Below are 14158 nucleotides of genomic sequence, written 5' to 3'. Positions count from 1 at the left end.
AGAATAAAACTATTATTAACAGTTCCATGAGGGTAGTGACTACACATTACTGTCTGCTTATCAACCATCATTTATTCAGATGACTTTACTCTAATAAAACATGTCAGTTGTGTATATTACATTTGTTTTAGGCCTGTTTGATGAAGTTATTATTTCATTCCAAGTCATCATCTCATCTCTATAGAGCTGCTTCCTATGCTGTCTGACAAAAATGTCCTATTTTAGTAGTTCTTTAAAGTAAATAAGGCATACTTTTATGACTGCTGAATACCAACTATTATTTTTAGATCAAGTCATTTCAGGTAGAGATACCTCAAGAACCAACTATTCTATCCCTCTCTATCGAGCATTCTTTGGCTTCTTCTCTCTGTCTCAGACTGGACAAGTAGGGGCGCAATGGATTATGGTCATTGTAATTACTTACCATGTTTTCTGGGCTAAACTATGTAGAATATTGGCCTTTTGGAAACTACAACTCCCTACTACATCGCACAGTTCGGGCTTGATCTTGATTTATCTCTTGAGAAACTGCGCATTGCGGTCACTGAAAAAAAATCTCTAATTATAGAACCGACATCGGTCCATTAGTTGTTTAAAAAACAAAAAATAACCAACATTTCGGGTAATTGCTCAGCACTCAATTTTAGTGCACTCTTTTCTTTTATTGTGATTAATCACATGGTCTGAAAGCATTTCAAATACACTGAAAACATCCAAAATACATAATCTATACAGCAAAAAACAATGATGCAATGGAAAAAAATTGACATTGAGTCTAAAGAAAGTGTGCTTTATCAATTTACCAAAATTTGCTAACAGATACTTTACACAAAGTCAAGACATATTCTTGTAATGCTTTTGATATATAAAAAATCTTAAATTACAGCTCAATTCGAGCAAATTCTGAATTTGGAATTAACTCCATTTAAATATACAGTACATTGGAAGAGAAACCCATTGTTGGCCCTCTTGGTCTAATGGTCAAGACATTGGCTACTCCAGTGGGAGACCTGGGTGCTAATCCTGCCATTTACAAAGCACATTCCTATGTCAAATTTAGAATATCAGATGTGAAATGTTGGGAAACAACCTCTGAGTCATGTGAATCTTCACAGGTGTCCAAAAACCATGTGTCTGATTGGTGACATTTTTCACGTGATTTATTCAAACATATGTCTTCATACCTATATCCGAAAACCACATGTATTTTTTTTCTGGTGATTTTGTTGACGTTATTTTTGTAAGGCTTTGGCTGCATCAACCTAACATGAGATAGATGCATGCCATCATGCCATGGTGGAAACATTTAGGGTATATGACTAACAGGCTACTGTTTGCACTTATACATAAAACATATCTCTCAAAAGTTCATATTTGCAAAGATATCAGTAACAAATCAAAGCCCTAATTATTTGACAGAATTGATCAAATGTGGTAAGAAGATCCGACCTGATCCGACCTTTTTGTCCAGCACCGAGTTTAAAATTAGCAGTGTCAGAATCAATCGAGTTTTCTAGCCTATTTGTGCCAGCTTCTACTGGTGGTACGTCATTATCTGCGCGCACAGTTTATACTGCATATGCTTGGGGGCCCCGCGGTGCCATCGCGCTCACATTCAACAGGAGGCAAGTGGTGGATGCGGATGGAAACTTATACTTCGTATTTTGCCATCTTCACCGAAGTAGAGGCATGCACTCAAAGCTAAAATTCTAAACGGGATGCGTTCAGGCGACTGCGGTGGAGTCGAAGCTGACAGGTCTTTTTATTCAAAGTTGAGATAATTTTTACTGGCGTATTGCGGAGAGGTGCGTTGCGCGCGGTGGTGGAGCTATCTACTCTGTTTCTCTGAAGAGCAGCCTGAAAAAACTACTTATTCCACAGTAGGAAGTTACAATTTAAGTCATAATGGCAGCTGTGGCACTCAATGGATCGAACATAACAACCGGGAACTTTACGAATCAGTTTGTTCAGCCGCCTTGGCAAGTTGCCCTGTGGTCGGTTGCCTACAGCTCCGTTTTGGCGGTGGCTGTGTTCGGAAACCTCATTGTCATATGGATAATTCTCGCCCACAAACGAATGCGGACAGTCACCAACTATTTCCTTTTGAACTTGGCATTTTCGGACGCATCCATGGCCGCCTTCAACACATTAATTAATTTTATATATGCTGCCCACGGAGACTGGTACTTCGGAGAGGCTTATTGCAGGTTTCACAACTTTTTCCCCGTCACCTCCGTGTTCGCAAGCATCTATTCGATGACTGCAATTGCCGTTGATAGGTAGGAAACTTATGCTGATCATGCCTACTTTTTAAATCAATAATGGTATTTATGTATTATGATTAATTATGAATTATTATGATTATGATGGTGATCTATACACTTTATTATTCAGCACTTCTCATGATTCTTTACAAGCATTTTCCACCAGTAAAAAAAAACATAGGATTCACTCTTCATGGTGATGCTGATGAGGTTGTAGGGGACTGGTATTCCCCCCCCCCCCCTCCCTCAAGTTGTTATTGAATGGAGATCACACACCATGGCTGCATTTTTTCCTGTTTAAGGAAATGTACGATTCTTTGTTTATTCTATCTAGGCAGTAGGTTGTGTGTGTGTGTGTGTGTGTGTGTGTGTGTGTGTGTGTGTGTGTGTGTGTGTGTGCATACCTGCATGTGTAGGATGACAGTGTGTTGTGTGAGTTACTGTGTGTGTGTGTGTATGTGTGTGTGTGTGCATGCCTGTGTGTGTGTGTGTGTAGGGTATATATTGTGTGTGAGCGTGTGTCTGTGCATGCATGCATGCATGAATGTTAATTTGTGTGTGTGTGTGTGCATGCCTATGTGTGTCTATGCTGGGGAGGGCAGTCTATTGCATGTGTAATCATGAGTTTGCGTGTGTGCATGATGCGTGCCTGTGTGTCTGTGTATGTGGATGCCTACGTACATGCATGTGTGTACACTTATGCCTCTGGAGTCAGTGGAGAGGTTCAAAGCAGCACCGACCACAGAGGATAATGAAAAGATAAAAAAGATTAGTAACCGTGAAATTAACCACGCTTTTCATCTTCTTGATGGAGGTCAGGGAGGTGAAAAATATTTTGAACTTACCTTGGCAGTCATGTCAAGAGACATGGAATATCCAGACGACTGCCATCTATCCAGACGGGGATGCTTCCTTTGAAATCACTGAAAGCCTCTATACTGTCCATGTTGTGCTTGCGTTGCGTCACGTCCAATGGCAGCGTCCAAGCTCAAGAATCTCTTGAGGTTCAGTTCTCCATGGCTGACACACGTGTTCATTCTATCTTGTGAATTTAAATCATTAGAAATCAAGTTGATTTTGGTTGCGTATGGCCTCCACTAGACACCATTGGTTATTTTACTAAGATTTACGAAGCCAAGAAGATACTGGCGAGAAGAAACCAACAAGCTACAATGATTATTTTCACATTGTATACAAAAGCAACTTGTGTAATTAGAGGATCATTTAGTACAACCACTAGCAACAATTGAATGAGTACTTGTGAGAAACAGGACTAAAGCTATTGCACTTCTGCATAGTCAATGAATATGGTACAGTAGGAAAAAAATAGAATAAGGACGCTCTTCCCCTCTGCTCCTCTGCTCTCAAAACAACACGCTCTGTGTAGCAAGTAGAACGTCACATTGACCACGACGCTGATGGCCTGCTTGCATGTGGGGTGGCAGAGTATTTTGTGTGTGTGTGCGTGCCTGCGTGCATGGGCGATCATGTGCTTGCATCTGTGTAGGGGGTGGCAGTGTAGCGTCGGAGCGCGTGCGTGTGTTTGTGTGTGTAGGTATACACTCATATGACCAAACCAGTAATCACTCTTCACTGGGCTTTACTTACACTCGAGGAAACCAAAACCTACATTTGGACAACGCCCCTAATTACAGTCGTTTGACAAATTGGCACAAGCCCGCACTATTATTGGACATTTTCAGACGCTAATATCTTATTAATGGCGTCTTCAGGGGTTGTCACTGGGGAAGCCTACACACATCCATTCTGGTGATGGAGGTGCCTCTGAGGGTTGTGTTAGTGTGCATCCACTTCACATCAGTTGACCATTCAGAGAAACGCTACCCCTTAGATAAATGTGTAGTTAAATATGTATAGTATTCTTGGATCTGCGCTGCCTTGCCAACTCCTAAGGTCATTATTATGCCTTGTCATGCCAATACATGGCTTGATTATGATCAGAGGAGCTGGCTATAGCACAAACGGATCTGGTGTTAACTATGAAGTGCATTGATATACACTGTATGCACTGTGTTCACAGAGAGTCATCTCTCCTCTTATTTCTATAAGAAATTGATTGGTTGATTGGTTGCAGTGAATTTAAATGATTCACTCATTTGACAGCAGATTGATTGGAATTGGCGTTTTAACTGAATCGTATTCACTCAACGGGGTGTCAGTCAAACACTATGAGTTGCTGTCTTACTGTTGACACCATTCTCCGATAGTCTGCTAAAGAGATGAGACAGACAAGACAGGACTTGTTGTTTTGACCTCAAAGTGAATTGTTTCCCGACACAACAGGCCTGAAGGGTTGTTTATACCCTAGCCAAAGCCAGATGCCAGACTTGGTTTGTAAAAATAACACACACACACACACACACACACACACACACACACACACACACACACACACACACACACACACACACACACACACACACACACACACAAGCACTTCCATAAAAGGCATGCATGTACGCACACACAACCTTGCATCAAACACAAGTGGCTTGGCACACACAAAACACACACACATCCCCCAATGACTCTCTTGTCACTTAATGAGATTATCATTTCAAATGGGACTCTGGCTGATTTGATGTTGATCAATATCCCCATGTTACATCATATACGGCAGAGCTATGGTGTGATAATGGAGGAGAAGTAGTGAGTGTGAGCCACTGGTATCTCCTGCAGCGCTGCGACAACACAAAAGGAGCATCCTTTAGGCTCTGCTCTCCATGACCTTCCTGCAGCCGAGGCAGACAAATTCCATCTTTTTTAAGTGTCCCTTCGATTTGATCCCCCCATGCCAGAGATGAAGAGGACAAGAGAACATAGATTTGACCCAGATTGAAACACATAACCTCCAGTCCTACTTGTTGCATGGCTGAACTGATGTGCAGCGCAATCCAGACAGTCTGTCGCATTGGAAATGGCACAGGGTTGCAATGTGGTGGCCAACCGTAAATGTGCCCCACCTTCTATTAAGGGCAGAATGTGCCCCCATTCCACCCCTCCATCCCTATTTCCTGTGGAAGTAAAACTCATTTCCTGAGTGAACAGCACTTCAGATAAGACTCCTACACACACCTATTATAATAAAAACGGCAAGACATCTTCCCACACACACTCACGTTTAGCGGGAAGAGTGTGACGAGGTGCCAGTCTGTCAGCGAGTGTATTCTTTGAGATGGGACTGATTTGATTTACCATTGTTGGTAGTTGACACTCTTCAAGCAAGTCCCTCACTTCATTATTCTTCGTTATTCTTAGACGGTCAGGTTAGGCGTAGCAGCCCATAACTGATGTTACCGGCTGAGACTATGCAAGTTACAAAATCATTGAAGATCCAATGCAGACGTTTTTATCTCAATATCAAATCATTTCTCCATAAAAATTAAGTACCTTACTGTGATTGTTTCAATTAATCCCTGTGGCTCAGTTGGTAGAGCATGGTGTTTGCAATGCCAGCATGGTGTGTGCAACGCCAGCGTTGTGGGTTCAATTCCCACGGGGGGCCAGTACAAAAAAAAAAAAATGCATGAAATGAAAATGAAATGTATGTATTCACTACTGTAAGTTGCTCTGGATAAGAGCGTCTGCTAAAATGACTAAAATGTAAATGTGAAATAGTCAAAAAGAGACAAGAATCGCTTCTTAGCAAAAAGTAATTTCTCAAGTAAGTCAGCTGTTATTGGCAGAGAGGTGGTGTCACCAGGCAGGATAAAACTCCATCCCACCAAAACAGGCTGAGTTTAGGCAGTTTTTTCAAACAGCTCTTACACTTAAAGGTCATTATCACAATTTCACAGTATTATTCCAACCTCATAGTGTGGAAATATATATAGAACACAGATAAATCCAGTGTTTGCCTGCACTGGGCCTTTAATGAATGAAATGCTCAAATTCTTTCATTGCTAATTTTGTGATGCAAAGGGAGCGTAAGACATTTTGGAAGACTGATGTGTAGGCTACTGCAGGATTTTCACCCTCTACCCTTTTCATGCATTACTTCCACCCTTTATCCCTTTTATGCCTAAAGAAATGACGAAATGCTTCATTGCAAGTATCAATTTTGGTCTTGGCTGCCCTTGGGTATTGCTTTCGCCTAAGAAAAGGACCTCAGGAAAACACCAGAATGAGATTTCTGTGATGAAATACAATGAAGCCCTGAAAGAGCAGCCCCCTGCGTGGTTCGGCTCTTTTAATCAACCAGTAGCACTGTACGTACTCGCAACACACACACACACACACACACACACACACACACACACACTTCATTCACCTGGACTGCTACTGAAGTTAAATTGACTAATTCTGAATTCCTCTCATCTCAATACCAGGGCCCAAGTGCCACTCAGATTAAATGGCAAGTGATTACAGACGAGTTAAGGGACTGCACGGACTGCTCTCTAGCGATGGCCCTTTGGGGGATTTCCGAATGTCATTGAGGTGGCAGCCAGGGCTCTGAAAGTTATCAGAAACAGAGTCCGGAGGGGAACTTGTCTGTTAGCGAGGCGCTTCATTCAAGGAAAGGAGATAATAATTAGCATTAGCATCAACGAGCCGTGGCTCTCAGTAATGGACAGTCATAAAGTAATGCAAATCAGAGGACACAGAAGCATAATAAAGTGTGTCCCCAGGCTTACAGCGTGTTTAGAGTAATCTCCCACTAATTTGGACGATCCATTGTTTCAGCTTTGTCCGTGGCTTTGTTCTAAAGCCTCTGGTTTGATATGAATGAATCCATGTTACAAGAGAGACCGCCAGACCTCAAGTGGATTTCTGAACATCTTTGTGTTTTGGAAACACAGGAGCAAGGTTGCAGTCAATTCCTTCTCAATTCAGTACAGGAATTGAATTAAATCATTCAAATTGCATGTCAATTCCTTCTCAATTCAGTACAGGAATTGAATGAAATCATTCAAATTGCATGTCAAACATGTTATATAACCTTCACACATTCATTTATGTAATTTGCCACTACAAAAACTAAATGAATGAATGGGACATCCAATTAATTCCCTGACTCCACACACCCTGAATGAGCGGACTTCCTCTGATTCAGAGGGGTTGGGTTAAATCCGAAGACACATTTCAGTTGAATGCACTCAGTTGTACAACTGACTAGGTATCCCCCTTTCCCTTTCCTTATGTTTGACCTTCAACCCCATTTCGACATCTTGACCCCTGCAGGTACATGGCCATCATCCACCCTCTGAAGCCACGGCTGTCGGCCACAGCCACCAAGGTGGTGATCATGTGTATCTGGGCGCTGGCCGTGGTGCTGGCCTTCCCCCTCTGCTTCTACTCCACCATCCGCATCCTGCCCCGCCGGACCATCTGCTATGTGGCCTGGCCCCGCAAGGAGGACGACCCCTTCATGTGAGTAACGGCACCTTTAGCCCAGGAGCCTCCTTTGTAGACTAGCCTCCTTCAAGCCTTATAAAAAATACAGTATATACAGTTGAAGTCGGAAGTTTACATACACCTTAGCCAAATACATTTAAACTCAGTTTTTCACAATTCCTGACTTTTAATCCTAGTAAGAATTCCTTGTCTTAGGTCAGTTAGGATCACCATTTATTTTAAGAACGTGAAATGTCAGAATAATTTACATTTTACATTACATTTACATTTACGTCATTTAGCAGACGCTCTTATCCAGAGCGACTTACAAAATAGGTGCATTCACCTTATGATATCCAGTGGAACAACCACTTTACAATAGTACATCTATATCATTTTTTTTTGGGGGGGTTAGAAGGATTACTATATCCTATCCCAGGTATTCCTTAAAGAGGAAACCCCGAGGACAAACCATTCCCCCCCCCCCAAAAAAAAATCAGCCTACCCCTATTTTCAATGGCTATCACTTTTATTATAAGGCCAAGTCCTCCCAGATTGCAGTTCCTAGGGCTTCCACTAGATGTCTAGATGGCTTCCACTAGATGGCTTCCACTAGATGTCAACAGTCTTTAGAAAGAGTTTCATGCTGGTTTTTGGAAAAATGAGCCAGAAATTGTAGTTTTTCTAGGTGGCTCCCATTTTGGCTGTAGTGTTTCCAAGCGCGTGGAAGAGAGTGCGTTCTTTGGTATTTTTCTCCGGTAAAGACAATAACGATTCTCCGTCTTAAATTTTAGCGCTTATTTACGTATTAGGGTACCTAAGGTTTGATTATAAACGTTGTTTGACTTGTTTGGAAAAGTTTATTAGTAACATTTGGGATTAATTTTGTATGCATTTTGATGGAGGGAAACTGGGTGGATTATTGACTGAAGCGCGCCAGCTAAATTGTATTTTTTTATGGATATAAAGAAGGACATTATCGAACAAAAGGACAATTTGTGATGTAACTGGGACCTTTTGGAGTGCCAACAGAAGATGATCATCAATGGTAAGGCATTTTTTATATCGCTATTTCTGACTTTCGTGTCGCACCTGCCTGGTTGAAATATGTTTTTCATGTGTTTTCTGGGCGCTGTCCTCAGATAATCGCATGGTTTGCTTTCTCCGTAAAGCCTTTTTGAAATCTGACACGGCAGCTGGATTAACAAGTTAAGCTTTATTTTGATGTATTACACTTGTGATTTTATGAAAGTTAAATATTTATAATACTGTAGTTTGAATTTCGCGCTCTGCAATTTCACCGGATGTTGGCCAGGTGGGACGTAAGAAGTTGAAGTTGGGACGTAAGAAGTTGTTAGAAAATACAACTTGTTAGAAAATAATTTGAAATTGACAAGTTGAAACATAGCCTATAAATAATTAGCAGGCAGCGCGTGTTAACTGTCCTGTTGCATACTAATCCCATTTTGGAACAGTGAGTGCATTCTGACATCACGTGCATAAAACAACTCACGCTGGGGCGACCGTTAGAGATATTTGGAACTCACGTGTGAAAAGGTTAACTACTTGGGCCCTACTGCCACGTTGGTTTCCCGTTCTCGACACTCCGAGAGCTTGCAAGCACAGCTTTTGAAGCATCTAAAGCAAGCTGGGCTAAAAGCCAGGACAGCTCGGTTTTCGAGCTTGGGTGGGAACAATCACTCCAATTGGAAGGGACAGCTGCGGTAAAAGATGACGCACAAAAGGGGTGGCTACCAAGCTATGATGAACTTTCCCAAACTAACAGATCCCGTAGAGATCGACCTGGCAGCTACAGTGGGGGAAAAAAGTATTTGATCCCCTGCTGATTCTGCACGCCTGCCCACCGACAAAGAAATGACCAGTCCACAATTCCAATAGTAGGTTAGTAGAGAGAAGGATTTATTTCAGCTTTTATTTCTTTCATAAATTTCCCATTGGGTCAGAAGTTTACATACACTCAATTAGTATTTGGTAGCATTGCCTTTAAATTGTTTAACTTGGGTCAAACATTTCGGGTAGCCTTCCACAAGCTTCCCACAATAAGTTGGGTAAATTTTGCCCCATTCCTCCTGACAGAGCTGGTGTAATTGAGTCAGGTTTGTAGGCCTCCATGCTCACACACACTTGTTCAGTTCTGCCCACACATTTTCTATAGGATTTATAGGTCAGGGCTTTGTGATGGTCACTCCAATACCTTGACTTAGTTGTCCTTAAGCCATTTTGCCACAACTTTGGAAGTATGCTTGGGGTAATTGTCCATTTGGAAGACCCATTTGTGACCGAGCTTTAACTTCCTGACTGATGTCTTGAGATGTTGCTTCAATATATAATTTCCCTTCTCATGATTCCATCTATTTTTATGAAGTGCACCAGTCCCTCCTGCAGCAAAGCACCCCCAAACATGATGCTGCCACGTCCATGCTTCAAGGTTGGGATGGTGTTCTTTGGCTTGCAAGCCTCCCCCTTTTTCCTACAAATGTAACGATGGTCATTATGGCCAAACAGTTCTATTTTTGTTTCATCAGACCAGAGGACATTTCTCCAAAAAGTACGATCTTTGTCCCCATTTGCAGTTGCAAACTGTAGTCTGGCTTTTTTATGGCGGTTGTGGAGCAGTGGCTTCTTCCTTGCTGAGCGGCCTCTCAGGTTATGTCGATATAGGACTCGTTTTACTGTGGATTTAGATACTTTTGTACCTGTTTCCTCCAGCATCTTCACAAGGTCCTTTGCTGTTGTTCTGGGATTGATTTGCACTTTTCGCACCAAAGTATGTTCATCTCTAGGAGACAGAACGCGTCTCCTTCCTGAGCGGTATGACGGCTGCGTGGTCCCATAGTGTTTATACTTGCGTACTATTATTTGTACAGATGAACGTGGTACCTTCAGGCGTTTGGAAATTGCTCCCAAGGATGAACCAGACTTGTGGAGGTCTACAAAAAAGGTAGACCTTGAAATACATCCACAGGTACACTTCCAATTGACTCAAATGATGTCAATTAGCCTATCAGAAGCTTCTAAAGCCATGACATAATTTTCTGGAATTTTCCAAGCAGTTTAAAGGCACAGTCAACTTAGTGTATGTAAACTTCTGACCCATTGGAATTGTGATGCAGTGAATTATAAGTGAAATAATCTGTCTGTAAACAATTGTTGGAAAAATGACTTGTGTCATGCACAAAGTAGATGTCCTAACCGACTTGCCAAAACTATAGTTTGTTAACAAGAAATTTGTGGAATGGTTGAAAAATGAGTTTTAATGACTCCAACCTAAGTATATGTAAACTTCCGACTTCAATTGTATCTTTAAAGTTTATTTGTTTATTGGATAGAGAGAGATAGAGGTGAAAGATAAGAGAGAGAGTGCTGAAAAAGCAGTAGGACATATTTGAACTCATGCTGGCCGTGGTACATCGCACCAGGCCACCTCATTCTAGACGTCTATACGACTACTTCATATGAGACGTGTTTAACACCCTCTTTCATCATCATAAGCCTCTTCATTTCACTCAGTTTTACATGGTTACACTTTATGGTAGCTTATGCATTATGGGAACTCTGCCGCTACTTCGCTCTCCAACCAAGGTGCATGAATTGAGGAGCAAACTGAAGTGAGGAGGATATTCAGCAACTCTTGGAGGACAGTGGAAGTTGATAGAAAAGTGTATTTATAGTTATTTCAGCTCGTGGCCTTCTTCAGGGTTGCATTATGGCAGCATTAGCATTTGTTGTTTTACAGTATAAACACGTCATCCTATTAGCACCTACAGTAAGCTTTTCTCTCTTCCCTTCTGCTTTTCTCCTCTCTGGAAGTGCACACTGGTCCTCTCGTTCTCTATCTCTCCACCTCTCCTCTCTCTCTGTATCGCTCTCCCTCTCCTCTCTCTCCTCTCTCTCCCTCACTCTCCCTCACTCTCCCTCTCTCTCCCTCTCTCTCCCTCTCTCTCCTCTCTCTCTCCTCTCTCTCTACTCTCTTTCTCTCTCTCCCTCTCCTCTCTCTACTCTCTTTCTCTCTCATCTCTCTCTCTCTCTCTCTCTCTCTCTCTCTCTCTCTCTCTCTCCTCTCTGTGAGATTTGAACTGCTCTTTTTATCATGTCTAGTTTACCTTACCCTTATTTTCCTCCCTCCTCTCATGCCTTACTTCTCTGCCCGCATATATATCCTCTTTAAAAATGGGCCAGAGCCATTTTGCTCATTGTTGTTTCTAATCAATCATCTTTGTTTACATTCTGGTTTTCTTCTCCCTGTCGTGGCCAGGTTTCATATCATTGTGATGCTACTGGTCTACCTACTGCCCCTAATGGTAATGGGCATCACCTACACCATCGTCGGGGTGACGCTGTGGGGGGGAGAGATTCCGGGGGATTCATCTGACAACTACCACAGCCAGCTCCGGGCCAAGAGGAAGGTAAATCCAGATCAGACCTGAGATTATAACCCACGACACAACAAACACAACGTATTTACGATGCTCTGTTAGTACCACTGACCCAAAAAAGGCATCTCTGGTTCTGGGGTGACAGCGCTTCAGGTCTCAGGAACCTTAAGGCAGTAGCAATGCTATATACGCCATCCACTAGGATTTTCACAGACAGATAGATGTGATTATTGTGAGTTTTTGACTGTATCTTCAAAGTACCAAAAAATCACTCAAGTGAGTTGGCAAAGGGTTAGTGTACTACGGCGACATACAATACATCAAAACACACATACTACACCCATACTGTACTATGGGGACAAACTCAGTGTGTTTATTACAAGATAATGGAGGATTTACTGTGTCTTTATGGGTTTCGACATTCACAATAACTATTGCGTTACAGTCTGGGTCACCTAATCCAGCACATTGGTCAATCTCCGCAGACGAAAACCTAGCAACACAACCTGATCGCTGCAACACAGCACAGACCTTTAAGTCTATGAAAAAACAATTTGAGACGTTAGTTTTTTCTGACTCGTGGTCGCCGTTCCTCCATCGACCTTGTTTTTTTGACGTAGTTGCTTTTTGACATGCAGCGCTAGCTTTGAATGCTAATGGACTCCTGAGGCACTGTGAGCTTGGCCCTCCATCTCGTACTGATGTCAAAAGTCAACACTTGGATATACTCTCCGGACTGTCTACTCTGTGAGTCACAGGCATACTCAGACCGTCAGAACAGTTGACTTGTCAGTGTTGTTTTCTGGTTTTGAGAATAAAATGTGCTTCCTAAGAAAGTTGTTGTGTTAAACAGAAACCGGAAACATTTATTGGAAACTGCCCCAGATTTTTGGTACACACTCCAATAAACAGATTACATTTTGTTTGGGATTTTGACCCATTTTGTCTCTTAGAAATTTGTGCCAATGGGATTCAGTATCGACCACAGTGGGTGGGTCAGGCCCTGTCCATCCTGGCAGTAAGACTAAGAGGCTCCTTAAAGGGGCAATCTGGGATTCAAACAACAACAAAGCTGTCACCCTACCACTTTTTGCTAAACAGCTAAGGTATGGGGCTGGATAAATGTAACAACTCTCAAATTCATAGATGAAGATATGGAAGCAAGAACTGGCCATCCATTTGAGTTAAAACATGTTTGTACTAATTCCAGATTGCCCCTTTAAACTGGGAGGCCTGCTGGGTAAATGGCCTTAGGCCGACAGGAAATATGGGAGATGCACCTCCACTGGGAATTAATATGAGTGATAAGGATTGGACTGGAAGCACTAGAGTGTCCACACTCTACAGACCACAGAGACAAGAGAGATGGAGTGTGAAGTTGGCTAAAACACGAACGGACTGGAGCACCAGGCTAGGCTATTGTATATGAAGAGACCTTTCTATGTATCAGAACAATACCTCTGGATAAACCATAGAGTTTCAACAGTGAGAAGGTCACCTCCACCCCCAGGCCCATATTCATAAAGCATCTCGGAGTTGGAGTGCTGATCTAGTATAAGTTTTGCCTGTAAGATCACAATGAACTAGATGGTAACTTCACATGAAGTAAAGTAGTTGGGCTTGATTTAGCTCTTTAAAAGTATTATTGTGGTAGTGGAAGAAGTTATACTTTACTATTTAAAGCAAAGCAGTTACTGTACCTATAGTCAAAGTTAAATGTAGAAAAATAATTGGTCTGATTACTTTGACATACTACTATATATCAATTGTATTACTTTGGACTACTACACTTGTATACACTCTGCTACTAGAACACGACAGTATTTGCAAACTGTAATAATAGAACACAGAAGACAATGTTTTATACAAATAAACCCCCAAAAATCACTATGTATTTGGATGAGAGTCCTCTCTGGACTGGAGGGAGATCAGTGGGAAGAGGGACCCACTGGCCAGAAAAGGGGAACCCCTTCCCTCTGAGCACCTTTAAACCCAAGGGACACACACATGTTAACTGAGCATAGCATACATAGGGCCCTATAAAATCGATTTTATTTTTTGCCTGATTCGTCTTGTTTCTTCCCATATTCTGTTTTCTCCAATTCGTTTTTTCAGGTTTCATTCCCCCCCCATTTTTTTGTA

At 42.0% G+C, this 14158-nt stretch overlaps 1 protein-coding gene across 1 annotated transcript in view; it reads left to right on the top strand.

The window, feature by feature from the left end:
- Positions 1-1597: 1597 nt before the first annotated feature.
- Positions 1598-14158, top strand: part of LOC106602710 (neuromedin-K receptor) — a 37326-nt gene continuing 24765 nt past the window's right edge. Inside the window, exons 1-3 of the mRNA XM_045716773.1 lie at positions 1598-2279; positions 7467-7655; positions 11896-12046. Coding sequence (XP_045572729.1) covers positions 1906-2279; positions 7467-7655; positions 11896-12046 — 714 coding nt within the window. The 5' untranslated portion in view covers positions 1598-1905. The remainder of the gene's footprint in view (positions 2280-7466; positions 7656-11895; positions 12047-14158) is intronic.

Source organism: Salmo salar, chromosome ssa04 (genome assembly GCF_905237065.1).
Source record: "Salmo salar chromosome ssa04, Ssal_v3.1, whole genome shotgun sequence".
Lineage (NCBI taxonomy): Eukaryota > Metazoa > Chordata > Actinopteri > Salmoniformes > Salmonidae > Salmo > Salmo salar.
This window is presented reverse-complemented; position numbering and strand designations above follow the sequence as displayed.